The 17,684-nt window shown below is 42.9% G+C and overlaps 1 protein-coding gene across 1 annotated transcript in view; it reads left to right on the top strand.

Moving 5' to 3' along the window:
* LOC120931207 (gonadotropin-releasing hormone II receptor-like) overlaps positions 1–17,684 on the top strand; it is a 50,044-nt gene that overhangs the window by 22,773 nt on the left and 9,587 nt on the right. Inside the window, exon 2 of the mRNA XM_040342419.1 lies at positions 17,141–17,345. Within this exon, the coding sequence (XP_040198353.1) occupies positions 17,141–17,345 (205 nt within the window). The remainder of the gene's footprint in view (positions 1–17,140; positions 17,346–17,684) is intronic.

The raw sequence follows: 17,684 nt of genomic DNA, 5'->3' as shown, positions 1-17,684 counted from the left end.
CATTGGTGTGTGCTGCTCGGCCACTGGCCTTAAGGGGGAACCCACCTTTACCCAGACAGGACAGAGGGAATTCACATGCGGAGCCCCACATGGAGTGTGTAAACCATCCAAAGAAAACTGGGTCGAGTGGGGAAAAAGCCATGTTCAGTCACAGGGGATATAGAAAAGACCCAGCTATAGGGAACAAAAAGCTTAATAAATGTAGTGTTGAGCAGAATACGCCATATTCGATTTCGCGATATATCTCGAATATATATTCGAATATTCGAGATATATTCGCTAAATTCGAATATTCGTGATATTTTATCGAAATTAAATTATTGCGATTTTTCGCTATTGCGAATGCGAAAATAATTGCGATTTTTTGATAACTGCGGTAGGAGCACTCTGATTGGCTCAGAATATTCGTGATATTTTATCGAAATATCGCAACATGCGAATGCGATATTTATTGCGCAATTTCGAGAAATGCTGGAGGAGCGCTCTGATTGGCTCAGAATATTCGTGATATTTTATCGAAATATCGCAACATGCGAATGCGATATTTATTGCGCAATTTCGACAAATGCTGTAGGAGCACTCTGATTGGCTCAGAATATTCGTGATATTTTACAATACAAAATAATTGCGAATATTCGGCAAATGCGGAAGGAGCACTCTGATTGGCTCAGAATATTCTTGATATTTTACAATACAAAATAATTGCGAATATTCGGCAAATGCAGAAGGAGCACTCTGATTGGCTCAGAATATTCTTGATATTTTACAATACAAAATAATTGCGAATATTCGGCAAATGCTGAAGGAGCACTCTGATTGGCTCAGAATATTCGTGATATTTTACAATAGAAAATAAAAAGTGTTTTGCATTGGTGGTGATTCTTTACTCTATCCATCTGTCACAGCCGTTTGTCAATCAAACACCTTGAAGATTGAACACGTTCATGCTGCATGCTTTGGACTTTTTTTCACTTCACATATCAAAGACATTTTTATGAAAGATTATTTTTCTATTATTGGGACTATATTTCTTTATATATTTGTTTCACTGTGTATTTCACAAGTTATTTGCGCTTGCTTATTTTATAATTTGCCCACATGTCTTGTCACTAGACATATTTTTTATTCTTGTAGAGCGACTCCATTTTCTGTCTTGTATTAATTTATGTTGTATAACATTTTTGAGTTGCTGCTGTATTCTCCCCTTTTTTTAAGGTATGCGCAATTTTTTCCTTCTTACAAAAAATAATAATATCAAACATACAAATATTCATAACATACACATACACAAAGCCCCCCCCTTTTGCATCAGAGACAATCAGAGTTCTCCTACCACAGTTATCGAAACTTCGCAATCATTTTCGCATTCGCAATAGCGAAAAATCGCAATTTTTTTTTTTTTCAATTTGGCAACATAAAAGGATCGCCTCAGCTTAGCTACTCGGCCCAGGGTCTCTAATCATACAGCAATGCTTTTAGACGTCGATAGGATGTGATCTGTTTTAAAAATCAAATTGAAAAAATGTGAATATTCGGAATTGCGAATATTCACTGCGAAATTCGAAATATAGCGCGATTTCTCGAATATGCTATATTCGAGTCGAATATTCGCAATGCGAATATTCGTGAGCAACACTAAATAAATGCTAGGTTCCAACCACTGAAAGGCAAAGAAAAAAAAAAAATATATATATATAGGTTGGGGACCAGAACGTTCGAGAATGACTTACTCTGCTTGGTAAAGGAAAGATAAACTAGATATCAATTCAGTAGCGTTGCCTAATACAGTGATCTCCAGCTTCCATGGGGATCCCACGGGTATGGCACATACATACTGACATTGGACAAAGCTGGACCAATGTAAGGCCTCATGTACACTACAGCTCCTAAACCTGAGTTTAGGAGCTTTTGATGTTTTTTTGCCAAAGCTCCTAAACTGAACTCCATAAAAGCCTGTGTGTCCATGTACACATCGGCATTTAGCAGCATTTAGGAGCTGCTACAGTTAAGAGAGGTTCAAGCTCCCTCAACCCCCTCCTCTCCTGAATGCGTAAGAATCACATTTAGGATAGGAAAGTTTTGACCGCTGGTCATGGCAAACCGCAAAATGCGGCAAACCATGGCAAAATTCCTGCGGCCATGGTACATCACGGTGTACATGAAGCCTAACTGTGTAGACATTGCCATACCTAAACTTCTGATTAAAGTACAAACCAAGATCCTGCAATCCTGTGCCCCCCCATACTTCATGCAAATCTTGAATCTTGACTTTTAAAATAGTTGAGCATCAGCCTGCCCACAATGGTATTGCATTGGGGTTCTTTTTACAGGTTGTGCACATTGAATTGTGGGATGTAGTGATAAGGAATCTGAAGAGGCTCCTACATCCCTTAAAGTGGAGTTCCACCAAAAAATGGAACTTCTACTTTTTGGAATGCTCCCTCCCCTCCGGTGTCACATTTGGCACCTTTCAGGGGGGAGGAGGGAGAAGATACCTGTGTGTAGCGCCCCCCCCCTATTTTTGGTACGGGCGCTACACTAAAATTAGTGGGGAATGACAGGCTTAATCACTCCCATTCACGAATTATGGAGTTTAGGCTGCTGCCGATTCAAGAATAGTCCTGTAGGTCAGTTGACACCCCTGGGCGGCAGTTGGCACTAGAGGGGTTCTGAGGGATCCACCTCTTTTCAGCAGCCAATCAGGGGGGTTTTCCCTCGTTGGGCATGCTGGGAAGGGGGATATATTTGCGAGGCCGGTTTTTTGGGCGGGTTGTTCTTTGCGGGGCCCGAGTTCCAGGTCCGGTACCCACCTTCAGGGTACGCGCATCCATGGGCCCCTCCACCGCGTCCTGCCATGCCGAGGTCAAGCACTATGCACCTTAATTAAAGAGGGACCCCAGCGGCTTGCTGGGTTCCAAACTGTTGCTGGAGGCATCCCAAGCTAGGAGCTGTGTGGTGGGAATTGGCTCGGGAGAACCTAGAACCAGAGGTTGTCCGGGAGGCCTAGACGAACCACCGGGGATCCAGTCACCGCACCGTATGACAGGTATGCTCAGACTGTCAGTGGGTGACATTGATTGAACTAACTGGGAGGATCTACTCAACCTGACCTTTCTAAATCCTAAATTGTCCAGCCTGTGGCAGAGGCCCTGAGGCAGGCCTGTGGCAGAGGCCTGTATCCTCCCAGTGATTTTTCTTTACAGGTGACTCTCCGGTTGCCAGGCACTAGATAACTGCCTGTCCGGGGGCACTTTACCCACCCTGATCGGGTGGCGACGAATTGATTTGCATCATTGCTGAGAGCAGGCTTGCTCTCTCTTAACATCCGTAAGGCCTGATACTAAAGTTCCTCTATTCTCATCAGCTTTCTTTCCTGTCGTGTGCCTTTTGATGTTGGCCGGTTTGAGCCTTGGAATAAAGCTTCGAAATTGAATTTGTGTCTGGACGCTAGCTTTTTCTCACACTCACAGAGGTCACCCCTAGACCAAGTTAAGAAGGTAACTTAGAAAGCCGATCCTGAATCAAACAGCGGCTCCTGAAGGGGGTAGCGCTACATGTGTAATACAGGTATTTGCTCCCACTTCCTGGCATAGATCACTATGGTGATCACGGTGACCTACGTCACTTCCTGTGCCTCCACTGTCCTCCCCCGCTGTCTTCTGGGAAACACACAGGTCCCAGAAGATAGCAGGGACCAGTGAGGACACACAGTGCAGCTCGCACATGCGCAGTAGGGAACGGGGAAGGGAAGTCGCAAGCTTTACTTCCTGATTCCCTCACCAAGGATGGCGGCGAGGGCAGCCGAGAGCCGAGCGACTGATCGGCTTCGGCTGCCGACATCACGGGCACCCTGGACAGTTAAGTGTCCGTATATTAAAAGTCAGCAGCTGCAGTATTTGTAGCTGCTGGCTTTTAATATTTTTTGTTTAGGGGGAACTCCACTTTAAGAGGCGTTTTATGAATGCCTACAAGTACTTGGAGGGAACTTGCTAGTTCATAATTATGTTTGGCAACTTGTTCAGTTAATGAGTTTGCATTTAGGCATGTAAGCCAACAACTAGAACCAGTGCTTCTCAGATTTATTATTCTGGCATAGCTGCCAAGAGGACAAATATGCCTGCCTAATGAACTGAACATGATTTTATTTCTTGAATTATAGTACATTTTCCTTCCTGAAGCCACCTGTCATTTACAGTGAGCACAATACTCACTATCCAGCTACAGGATAACCTGTCCATCTAGATCAGCCTTTCTCAGCCTTTTTGCTCCAGAAGAACCCTTAAAATAATGTTTTACCTCTCGAAGAACCCCTGCTAAAACCAATTCATTAGTGGTCAGTGGGGAAAATGCACACTATACAGTGATGCTCATAATGCCCCTTTACAAACATCGAAAAAAAAATCACTGGTGTCAAGCAAATGGCATTGGGCCCAGAACTTTGCAGGCACCGTTAAATGGGAGATTAATCAGCTACAATTCAAGGAACCCCTAGCAACCACTCGAGGAACTCTAGGGTTCTTTAGAAACCCGCTTGAGACCAGAGGGTTCCCTGTTCCTCACTGATTGCTCTTTTTTCTTTCTTTTTCTTTCTTTCCATCCATTTTCTTATTATCCCTTTTTATATTGCATTGCTTTTCAGATTCATAGGCATTTCAAGCAACCTGATCATGTTTTTGGCTCCTTGAGACTCACCTTTGGCCATGCTCAACTGATTTGGACAAGGTTGGGCTCTATTTTGAACAATGGACACTGTGGGGCAGATCCACAAAAGAATTATGCCGGCGTATCTATTGATACCCCGGCGTAATTTTGAATTTCCCGCGTCGTATCTTTGTTTTGTATCCACAAAACAAGATATCACGGCATCTCAGGTAGATCGGACAGGCGTACATCTTAGTACGCCGTCGGATCTAAGATGCAATTTTTCGGCGGCCGCTAGGTGGCGTTTCCGTCGAATTCCACGCTGAGTATGCAAATTAGCTAGTTACGCCGATCCACGAACGTATGTCCGGCCGGTGCATTTTTTTACGTCGTTTGCGTTCGGCTTTTTCCGGCGTATAGTTAAAGCTACTGGTATGAGGGGTACTCAATGTTAAGTATGGCCGTCGTTCCCGCGTAGAAATTTGAAATGTTTACGTTGTTTGCGTAAGTCGTTCGAATAGGGATTTGCGTAGAATGACGTCACCGTCGGAAGCATTGGCTTGTTCCGGGTTAATTTCGAGCATGCGCACTGGGATACACCCACGGACGGCGCATGCGCAGTTAAAAAAAACGTTTACGTCGGGTCACAACGTATTTACATAAAACACGCCCCCATCACAGAGATTTGAATGCCGCGCCATTACGCCGCCAAAGATACACTACGCCGCCGTAACTTACAGCGCAAATTCTTTGAGGATTCGAAAAAAAAAGGTAAGTTACGGCGGCGTAGTGTATCTTAGATACGCTGCGCCCGGCGCAATAATGCGCCTCTGTACGTGGATCTACCCCACTGTTATGAGGCGTACTCAATGTTAAGTATGGCCGTCATTCCCGCATAGAAATTTGAAATGTTTACGTCGTTTGCGTAAGTCGTTCGCGAATAGGGATTTGCATAGAATGACGTCACCGTCGGAAGCATTGGCTAGTTCTGGGTTAATTTCTAGCATGCGCACTGGGATACACCCACGGACGGCGCATGCACAGTTAAAAAAAAGCTCATAGCTCCTCATAATTCCAAAGTTTTTCACATTTTAATGTCAATATCACTCAGCCACTGCTTAGAGGATTATTTTACCAGATGGTGTGGTCCATTAATGTTCCTTTTTTCTCCCTTTGTAACCCACGCAAGATGTTTTCATAAAAACTTCTAATAAAAACAATGTGAAAGAGAATGACTGATATAGATTATTGTGTCTTGTATGCCATGTTTTTATTGTTTAAAGTTCTCATTACGATAATAAGATACATTTGCCTCATCACCAGATTAATCCAGTCAGTCAGCACCTTAAGGCCTCTTCCACACAGGCGGACTCCGTGGAGAGCTGAGCCGGCAGGTGACAAGTCCCTCTCTGCTCACTGAGCGGGGAGGGGCTTGTGCAGCACCGCTGTCTCCTATGGGGAGATCTGATAAAAATGGACAGCATGTCCGTTTTCATCAGATCCCACCCGATCCGATCCGCCATGGAGGGATGGGGACGTATCGCCATCCGTCCGATTTTGGCGGATCGGGTCGGATGTCAGCAGACATGTCTCCACTGACATCTGACGCTCCATAGGACTGCATGGAGCACCCATTTAGGTCCACCGTCAAAACTGACAGGTGGACCTGAACGGTCTGATCGTGTGAAAGGGCGACCTTATGGTAATGGACGAGCATATGATTTTGCACTTGATTATGCCTTACCAAAATGTTATAAAAATTTGCCTCAAGACAAATATTGCTTTAAAAACTTACCTTTAGAGCTAGAAGTGCACAGTCTGCCTAGCTGTAAGACCCAGTGGCTGTGTGACATGGCTTTGTTGATAAACAAATCCATGTCAGGCCCGTCATCATGATAGAGTTACCAGTGCGTTCTCTGAATAGCAAAAGATTGGCGAAGTGAAAAATCACAAGTTCGCTCATCACTACTTCTAAGCATTGAAGATCAGCCAGGTTAGATAAACTGTCCCAATCACTATTGTACCCTTCCTTAACCACTTCCATACCAGGTACTTACGCAGCTTCCCGCCCAAGCCAATTTTCAGCTTTCAGCACTGTCGCACTTTGAATGGCAATTGCGCGGTCATGCTACACTGTACCCAAACAAAATTGGCGTCCTTTTTTCCCCACAAATAGAGCTTTCTTTTGGTGGTATTTGATCACCTCTGCAATTTTTTTTTTTTGCGCAACAACTAAAAAAAAGGCTAAAAATTTGGAAAAAAAATTACGTTTTTATTTTTTTCTGTTAATTTTTTTGTAAATACGTTTTCTCTTTCAATTACGGGCACTGATATGGCGGCACTAATGGGCACCGATGAGATGGCACTGATGGACATCGATGAGGTAGTACTGACGGGCACAGATGAGGTGGCACTGATTGGCGGCGCTGGTATGCGACACTGATGGGCACTCATAGGCGGCACTGATGGGCACACATAGGCGGCACTGATGGGCACACATAGGCGGCACTGATGGGCACACATAGGCGGCACTGATGGGCACTCATGGGCGGCACAGATGGGCACTCATGGGCGGCACAGATGGGCACTCATGGGCGGCACTGATGGATACTTATGGGTGGCACAGATGGGCACTGATAGGTGGGCACTGGGCATGGATGGGCACTGTGGGGTGGCACTGATGGACACTGGGGTGGCACTGATGGACACTGGGGTGGCGCTGATGGACACTGGGGTGGCAGCACTGATTTTTGCCAGGTTGCCAGTCAGTGCCCATTTGTGGGCACTGACTGGCATCTTTTTTTTTTTTTTTTTTTTTTCTGACTTTTTTTTTTTTTTTTGCGGGCTTTTTTTTTTTTTGCCCACCCTGCTCCAGGGTGGGCATCCCTGGTGGTCCAGTGTGGCGATCCGAGGTGGGGCTGCGCTGATAAACAATCAGCGCGAACCCCCCTGTCAGGAGAGCCGCCGATCGGCTCTCCTCTACTGGCGTCTGTCAGACGCTAGTGAGGAAGAGCCGATCAACGGCTCTTCCTGTTTACATCGTGATCAGCCGTGATTGGACACGGCTGATCACGTGGTAAAGAGTCTCCGCCGGAGGCTCTTTACCGAGATCGGAGATGCAGGGTGTCAGACTGACACCCCGCATCACCGATCGCCGCTATGCGCGCCCCCACGGGCGCGCGCGGCATGAAATCCTGCAGGACGTTCTAGAACGTCCTGTCAGGATTTCATAACCACTTCCCGGACGTAAATCGGCTATAGGCTATCCAGGCCAGGTAGTTAAAGTGGTTGTAAAGGTACAGTTAAAAAAAAAAAAAAAAATTAACAAACACGTGATACCTCCACTGTGCAGTTAGTTTTGCACAGAGTGGCCCCGATCCTCCTCTTCTGGGCTCCCACTGCAGCTCTCTCAGCTCCTCCCCGCTCTCCCGAGGGGGTTACCTTGCGGGCGCGCTCCAGTGTCATACACTCAGCATCCAGTGTATGACTCAGCCCCTCCCCTCCCCCAGCGGCCGTGTCATTTGATTGACAGCAGCGGGAGCCAATGGCTGCGCTACTAGTAATCTATCCAATGAAGAGCCGAGAAGGAGAGTGACACGGGATCACGCCCACGGAAAATCGTGGCTAAAGTAAGTAAAACGGAGGGCCAGACACTGCAAGGTGTTTTTTCAATTTAACACGCGACCATTTTTAATGGTCTAGAAAAAAGCGTTTTTTTTCAACCCGATCGTTAAAACGGCCTTGCCTACACACGATCGTGAAAAAAAAATGCTCTAGCAAAGCGCGGTGACGTACAACACGTACAACGGCACTATAAAGGGGAAGTTCCATTCGGATGGCGATACCCTTTGGGCTGCTTTTGATGATTTTGTGTTCGTAAAAGACGATTCGCCCTTTTCAGTCTGTTACAGCGTGATGCTTACTTCATTATGAACGCTAGTTTTACCAGAACGAGCGCTCCCATCTCATAACTTGCTTCTGAGCATGCTCGTTTTTTTCACATCGTTAAAACCCACACACGACTATTTTTTACGACGTTAAAAACGACAATGTAGTGTAAAATTAGAGCATGTTCGAAATTTTTAATGCCCATTTTTTACATCGTGAAAAATGCTCTGGAGCTCACAGACGATCATTTTTAATGACATAAAAAAAATAAAAACTTCATTTTTTACAACCCAAAAAACGGTTGTGTGTTGCATTAGTTTTGGGTGAACTTACACTTTAATAATATCCAATCCAGTTTGCTTGGTACAATGCTGTTTATTTGCTGCACGTTAAACGAATGTTCATAGGCAGAGGCTCTTGTAAAATTGTCAGTGTTACTCCAGGGGATATTCAACATACATATCTTCACAATCTGCCTTTGACTTTTCATAAAGAAGCTAGACATCATTGATGGTCAAAACAGTATCTCTGAAGGTCCCATATGAGTGCTCCTGCACTTAGCCCTTGCTAGTACAATGTGTAGCTTTGCCTACACAACAGAAATAATTACTCTCTTTGGTGAAAGTGGGGGTCAGTTCTTATTCTACTTTGCTGTCTGAAGCCCAAGCAGAGAATGAAAGGACAGTAAAAAAAAAACTGTCAAGAAGCAATGATCCACCATGACAAATAAATCTAAAGACTGGGGAAAAGTAAGGTCAGGAGTCTCAGATAAGTGTATGTAGACACTAACAATTAACTTCTCTTAACCCCTTCTTTACCGGCGCATTGTAAAATGACGCCGGCAGGAACCCTCCCTTGATCAGGGTGGACGTCATATGACGTCCTTTGTTCCCGGCGATCTACGGCGCGCGCGCCGCTGACCCAGCGCAAGTGCCTGGCGGCCGGAATTGCCGCCGGGCACAGATCCACCTCCTGTCAGAGGTGAGGAGACCAATGATGTGTTCCCAGTACAGAGGAACACACATCGGTCTCCTCCCCTTGTGAGTCCCCTCCCCCCTACAGTTAGAACACACTTTAGGGAACATTTTAACCCCTTCAGCGCCCCCTAGTGGTTAACCCCTTCCCTGCCAGTCACATTTACACAGTAATTAGTGCATATTTATAGCACTAATCGCTGTATAAATGTGAATGGTCCCAAAAACTTGTCAAAAGTGTCCGATGTGTTCGCCGCAATGTCACGGTCACAATAAAAAAATCGCAGATCGCCGCCAACACTGGTAAAAAAATTAACAAAATAAAAATGCCATAAATCTATCACCTATTTTGTAGACGCTATAACTTTTGCGCAAACCAATCAATATACGATTATTGCGATTTTTTTAAACAAAAATATGTAGAAGAATACGTATCGCCCTAAACTGAGGGAAAAAAAAGTTTTTTTTAAAAAAAATTGTCATATTTATTAAATAAAAAAGTAAAAAATATTGTGTTTTTAAAAAAAAATTGTCGCTCTTCTTTTGTTTATAGCGCAAAAAATAAAAACCGCAGAGATGATCAAATACCACCGAACGAAAGCTCTATTTGTTGGGGGAAAAAAACATAAATATTTAGTTTGGGTACAGTGTTGCATGACCACGCAATTGTCATTCAAAATGCAACAGCGCTAAAAACTAAAAATTGCTCTGGGCAAGAAGGGGTGAAAATGCCCTGTATGGAAGGGGGTTAAAGTGGAGTTCCAAATTAACCTAGGACTAAAGCACCCCCCCCCCCTCCTTAATTTTTGGATATCTTTTTTTGCATTTTGTAAATTTTTTGTTGTTCTCCAGCTGGACTTCCTTTCCCTTAGCTGCAATGCCGGCACCTGCACCCGATCCTATGGAATTCGGGGCTTTGGGGGGGCTGACATTGCAGGATCCCTGGACAGGTAAGTGTCCTTAAATTTAGGGTCAGCAGCTACAGTATTTGTAGCAGTATTTGTAGCTGCTGACTTTTATTTTTTAAATTTTTTGTGTCTGGAACTCCGCTTTAAGCTGGGTACACACTATGAGAAAATCGGAAGAAAAATGTAATTTGAGGCGGATCATTCGATTTTCATATAGTGTGTACACAACTTTCGACATCTGATTCAGACTTTCCAAACGAAAATTTCTGAAGGGACAAACTCCAAAATATTTCTCGTACATGAAGAGAATGAACAATTTCCTTTTAATGTGTACTTTTTTTGTACTAGAAAAAATAAATACGAAAGACTGCACATGATGAGAAACAATAAACAATAACAAAAAAAGTCTTTGTCATAGAAGAATTTTCGGACATTATTTCCATCCTCGGTTCTGACTTTCTGTGAAACATCGAGCAAAACTGGATGATGGTTTGCTCGATTTTTGTTAGTGTGTACCCTTATGTGCACCATTTTGGCCTCGAAAGTATTTTATCATAATGGTTTGCAGCATACCTCCCAACATTGTGAGATGGGTAAGAGGAACGCATTACAGGATGAAGTAAGTGAGGAAGGGGACCCAACTCTGCCACCCTATGGACCATGATGATTAACGAGCAAAAAAGGATTGCTTTAACCCAAAGTTACTTTTACTTTTATTTTCGTCACTACTTTTATTTTATTTTGGCTCCATAAAAGGAATAATCTGAAGGTTAAAGCGTAACTCCACCCAAAAGGGTAAATTCTGCTTTAAGTCTTCCTCCCATGCCATGTTTGGCATGTAATTATTTTTTTTTTTGAGTGGGAGCAGGTACCTAGTTTTGGCCTAGACGATCCGAGCGGAAGTTCTCCTTTCTCCGTCCCTCCCTGACATTACAGGTCCCAGAAGACTGCAAGACCATTCACAAAGCACATCGTGGCTCGCGCATGCACAGTGGGAAGCCGGCTGTGAAGCAGAAAAGCCACATAGTCAGCTGCCCACAGTAAGGATGCTGGAACCCGAAGGCTAGCCCGGGTGAGGACGGCACTGCATCCCTGAACAGGTAAGTGTCCTTTTATTAAAAGTCAGCAGCTACAGGAGTTGTAGCTGTTGACTTTTAATTTTTTTTTTACAGCATGGACCTCTTCTTCAAATAAAAGATTTAGTTCCATAAAAACTTTTTGACAGTTAAATGGGAAATTATTATAGAGATCTACAAAAAAGGCCAAACTAAAGCACAGTTCAGGAGGAAAGGGGGGCAGAGGGATTTGATTCCAAAAGAGAGACAAACCCTTCAAATTAGGAAAGGTTGGAATTTGTGGGTTTGGTAAGCACAGAAAAAACCTGATTGTCAGAAATTTTTAGTTTTCCTGTGTCTGATGTGTGTTATCTAAAACAGTCCTCCTAGATCTTATCTTGGACTACAGGATAATTAGCCTTTATATTGTAGAGATCTAACGGTGGGAATGGTTGATTTTAGATAATAATTTATTCATTAGCTATTTATAATTTTTAACAAACTATGCACTGCAAGATTTGCGAATGGAAGTTGTGTTGAGTAGGTTAACAAAGGACAACTGGTAGGGCTACAAGATGCTGTGTATTGTTAGCCCACATCAAAGCTGCGTACGTTTCTGGAAAATCAGCAGGTATTTTTGTACTTATAGGGTCTTAAACCTATTGCAGTCCACATAACACATACAGTTAGGTCTATATATATTTGGACATAAGCACAATTTTAGTTTTTTTTCAGGTATTTACCAAAACATATTCAAGCTATCGTTATATAATGAACATGGACTACATGTGCACACTCTCGGGTTTAATTTGAGGGTATGTACATCTAAATTGGAGAAAGAATTTACGAATTACAGCTCTTCAAAATAGCCATCCTCCCTTTTTGAAGGGACCAAAAGTAATTGGACAATTGAATCAAAAGCTGTTTCATGGCCAGGTGTGGGCTACTCCTTTGGTATTTCTTCATTAATTAAGAAGATAAAAGATTTGGAGTTAGAGTGAGTGAATAGCTTGTATAGCGCTGTAAATGTGAACTAAATTGCCTCAAGGCGCTTATTTCCATCCAGTGACGTCCTGATCCTTCAGAAGAGGTAAGTCTTACGTTTTTTCCTAACGGCCCGATGGTTTTCTTCCATGCGGATGTTTGTGGGTAGAGCGTTCCATAGCCGTGGTCCCTGGACTGCAAATCTTCGTTCTCCCTTCGATTTGTAGCGGGACTTGGGGATGTTGAGGAGGTTTTGGTTGGTTAATTAGTTAATTCTATTCTATTCTAATTCTATTGCTGCGAACCTACATCATTTGTTCAAAGGAGCTGTCCATGCAAGTGAAACAGGCCATTGTAAGGCTTAAAAAATTAAACAAATCCAGAAGAGAGATAGCAGCAACATTAGGAGAGGCCAAATCCACAGTTTGGTACATTCTGAGAAAAGAAGAACGCACTGGTGAGCTCAGCAACATAAAAAGGTCTGGATGTTCACAGAAGACTACAGTGGTGAATGATCGAAGGATCCTCTCTATGGTAAAGAAAAACTCATTCACAACATCCAGACAAGTGAAGGACACTCTCTGGGAGGTGGGGGTATCATTATCAAAGTCTACAATCAAGAAGAGACTTCACAAGAGAAAATACAGAGCGTTAGTTCACCACATGGTGCAAACCATTCATAAGCCTGAATAATAAAAAAGCCAGATTAGACTTTGCCAAAAAACATCTAAAAAAGCCAGACCAGTTCTGGAAAAGCATTCTTTGGATGGATGAAACTAAGATTAATCTGTACCAGCATGACGGGAAGAAAAAAGTGTGGAGAAGGCTTGGAACAGCTCATGATCCAAAGCACACAACGCCATCTGTAAAACATGGTGGAGGCCATGTGATGACATGAGCATGTATGGTTTCCAGTGGCACTGGGTCATTGGTGTTTATTGATAATGTGACAGAAGCAGCCGGATGAATTCTGCAGTGTTTATAGATATACTGTCAGCCCAGATTTAGCTAAATGCAGCAAAGTTGATTGGACGGTGCTTCACAGTACAGAAGGACAATGATCAAAAACACGCTGCAAAAGCAACCCAGGAGCTTTTAAAGGAAAATAAGTGGAATATTCTGCAATGTCCGAGTCAATCACCTGATCTCAACCCAACTGCGCATGCATTTCACTTTCTGATGGCAACTAAAACTAAAAGGCAGAAAGATCCACAAAGACCCACTGAAGACAGTTGCAGTTAGAGCCTGGCAAAGCATCAGAAAGGAGGAAACCCAGTCTTTGGTAATGTCCATGGGTTCCAGACTTCAGGCAGTCATTGCCAGTAAAGGATTCTCAAGAAAATATTAAAAATTTAAATTTTATTTATGATTATATTAATTTGTCTAATTACATTGGAGCCCCTGAAAATGGGGGGGCTGTCTAACAAATTGTTTCAGTTCCTAAAATTTGTACTTGATATTTATGTTCAACCCCTTGAATTAAAGCTGAAAGTCTGCACTTCAAATACATTGGGATTGTTTTGTTTTAATTTTATTCTGGTGGCATACAGAGCCAAAAGTATAAAAATTGTGCCTGTGTCCAAATATATATGGACCTAACTGTATGTGTGGTGACAAAAAGGGTGGGATTTAACACCCATATGCATGCAGGGGCAGCCAGGGTTTCTGTGCGGAGAGCAAGCTCACCCTAATGCCTCGTATACACAACCAGTTATCCCGTTGTGAAAACTGCCGTGACAGCTTTTGGCCGTGTGTATGCTCCATGGCATATAGACCATAATAATAATAATAATAATAAACCTCTCTTATTTGATCTTTTAGTCTGCTAAATATATCATTGAAAGTTTTTTCTAATTATTTCTGTTTGATAAATAAAAAATAAATAAAAAAAGATCTTGCTAGAAATCTGAAGACTTCTTGTGGAAGGAGCCTAAAAATTGTTGGTTGAAAAGTGACTGCATACAATTAGATGTAGTCACAGTTCGGGTATTCTGTCAGCTTCAGCTGTCGGAGGCTGTCTGAATACAACAGCTGGTAGGGAAAATTCCTCCTTTGATTATGTTTAGCTTGGATGAAGGAATCTATTGATTTCACTTGTTCAGCCTGTGGGGCTGATTGAGAAAAATTGAAGCTGCTATGGCTAGCCTTACTTGTGACGTAAGCAGGTAAGATCCTGATGAGATTATTTAGAGATACAAATAAGACATTTCTTCAAATCCTTTCTTTTTCTCGCAGATGCTCTGCCTTTCTGTTTTTCATTTGTCTTTGCATTTTGGGGGCTCACAACTTGCCCATCATCAGGGCTTGTGTATTGGCAGTAATAAAATAAATACTTGACAGTAAAAAAAGTCTAGGCTTAGCATCCATGAACTGACACCTGCAATTTCTTGTTTGCTAATCCTCGGCTCTTTTCTTCTGTCCAGTATTCCTTCTATTACTGCCAGTACACAAGCCATGTGAAGTGGGAGTTGTGACTCACCAAAAACACATTGGCTGTACCTTCTAATTTTTTATCAAGACTAACAAACATTTACTTTACTTATGGTAAACTTGTTGCACTCACCTCATTTGCATCTTCTTGGACCATTTCTGGGACACCTAGAAAGACCTAGTGTCTTAGACAGCTGTCTTTTAGAACTGGTGACCACGCACTTGATTTCTGTGTAGGGGTTGGGGTAGGCGTGAAACAAATATACTACCACAGAGGCACAATTAAAGTCCCACTCAACCCCACTTTTTGAATTTTATCGAACACACACTTGATTTAATTTGCCTTGGGGTCTGGCGCTCCACCAACACTTTTCTTTGCAACGTCAGACTAGTTTGCTCCTGAGTAAAACATGAAATCAAGCATTATGTGTATAACTCTATCATGGTAAAATTTTATAGCAGTGTTTCTCAACCAAGGTGCCGTGGTGTCCTGGGGTACCATTTGGGTTTCCCCAAGGTGCCGTGGACACAAAACCCACTTTGCTGTGGATGGATGAGAGGACTGTGTGATCCAGGGGGAGGACTCTGTGGTGATGAAAGACTCTGATGTGATGTGGAGACTTTGATGTGATGGAGGGACTTTGTCATGGGGGTACTCTGATGTGATAAGGAGGTCTTGTTATTGGGGCACCTTTGATGTATAGGTGGAACTTTAATGTGATGGGGGGACCTCTAGAGGTGAAGGAGGCTCTAATGTAAAATTCAATTTGGCAACGTGATTGAATGTATTGACCACTGCTCAGGTTTCCCATTGATATGCAACCTTTAAGTTTTTTTTTTTTTGTAAATTATTTTTATTAAAGTTTTTTTACATAGAAAAAGATGTATACAAACTTAGAACATAGTAAACATTCAGCATTACAATTCCCAGCACCAGTGTTCAATGCAGCTCCCATACCAAATAATAGCAGACATCAGAAATCCTTCCATATAGAAATCATAGTAAAGGGGAAAAAGGGAGAAGGGGGGGGGGAGAGTATACACAATGTACATTCGATATATGCATTATAATATCCCACTACAGCAGTATTAAAGGGAGCTATAAGTTCCCATCCAGGCTTACACAAGCCTCACTACCCACCACATAAGGCAACCATTCACCAGGAGGCAGTTAATCTGTAGCGGTTGAGTGTAACATTTTATATTATGGTGCCAGAGGATTTTGTAGTACAAAAATGTGATCAAAGTGGTTGTAAACCCTTGTTTACAACTTAATGTTACAGGTAAGCCTATATTGAGGCTTACCTGTAACTAAAAAGGATATCTCCTAAACCTGCACGGTTTAGGAGATATCCCTGTATTTGCATGTGCCGACGTCATGCGGCACATGCGCACTTAAGCCAACTGAAGCAATGGCACTACTGCAGTTTTATGTGCAGGGAAATGGTACAAATAATGGGACAATAAAGGCAAACAGTATTAAAGGGGTTGTAAAGGAAAACATTTTTTTTCATAGTAAGCATCCTTTACCTGCAGACATTCCTCTTTTCACTTCCTCATTGTTCATTTTTGCTCAGAAGTTGCTCTATTTCTTCTCTGTTCTGTTCACTTCCTACTTGCCTGATTTTACTGACCACCATTTTACTGACCACCGTGAAGGGAGGCTTTACTGCGGTGGTCAGTAACGTGCTCGGCCCCCTCCTGGGAACTACATCTGTGCGGCAGGACGCTCTCTATGTGTTAGAGACTTCAAGGAGGTGTGAATTACTGGGCATGCCGCAATGCATACTGGGAAATGTAGTTCTTACATGAACGAGCGCTGCAAACCAGGAAGTGAATGAGAGAACAGAAACTAGAATGCCGGAGGTGATATAGATGAAGGAATTTAATAGGTATTTACTCGTTTTTTAACAGAATCATTACAGTATTCTGTCTGTCTACCTTGCAGACATTAATTTTAGGCAAAATTGTTTTTTCCTTTACAACTCCTTTAACAGTTGGCATGGTGGCCCATATCAGCGAAGTTAGAGGTAAAATACTGTACCCAACAGTATGTATAAGAATCTCAGTTGAGAAGATCAGTATGATACATCAGGCAATTGCCCGAGGATTTTGCATGCTTTTAAAGGTTGAGAAATGCTGGTTTACAGAACACACATTGATACAACATCCTGGTTGAAGAGAATATTTCCCTTTAATAAGAAAAGGTGATGATTTAGAAAATGACATGGGACAGCTCACTGATTTCTTTTTTTTGCAGCTGTTTCTGTTTCATACAGTTACTATCACAGAGCCACACAATTTCACCCAGTGTACAACGAGGGGCAGTTTCCAGCAGCACTGGCAGGAGACCGTCTACAACATGGTGAGCTTTGTGTGCTTGTTCCTGCTTCCTCTGCTAATCATGATCTCCTGCTATTCACGGATCCTACTGGAGATATCCAAGCGCATGAGCAAAGGAACACGTAAGTTCTGTCTATATAAGCATACAATTGTATACGGCTTTGCAAAAAATATTTTGTGAATACATAAACTCTATGGGGTTGATTTACTAATAGAATAGAGGCTGATTACTTAGAAAAGTGAATACATAGGCCCGGATTCACAGACAGCGGCGCACATTTATGCCGCCGTAGCTCATCTCAATGTTTGCTACGCCGACGCAGCGTAGAGAGGCAAGCATGGAATTCAGGAAGCCAGTGCTCCCAAAGCTGCGTTGGCGTGGCGTAGATTTCGAAGGCGCAGGCCGGCATAGGTGGAAGTGGGCTTGTCCCATGCAAAGCCATGCAAATGGGACGTGACCC

Source organism: Rana temporaria, chromosome 3 (assembly GCF_905171775.1).
Source record: "Rana temporaria chromosome 3, aRanTem1.1, whole genome shotgun sequence".
NCBI lineage: Eukaryota > Metazoa > Chordata > Amphibia > Anura > Ranidae > Rana > Rana temporaria.
The sequence above is the reverse complement of the archived record's forward strand: the minus strand, read 5'-3'. Positions and strand labels throughout refer to the sequence as shown.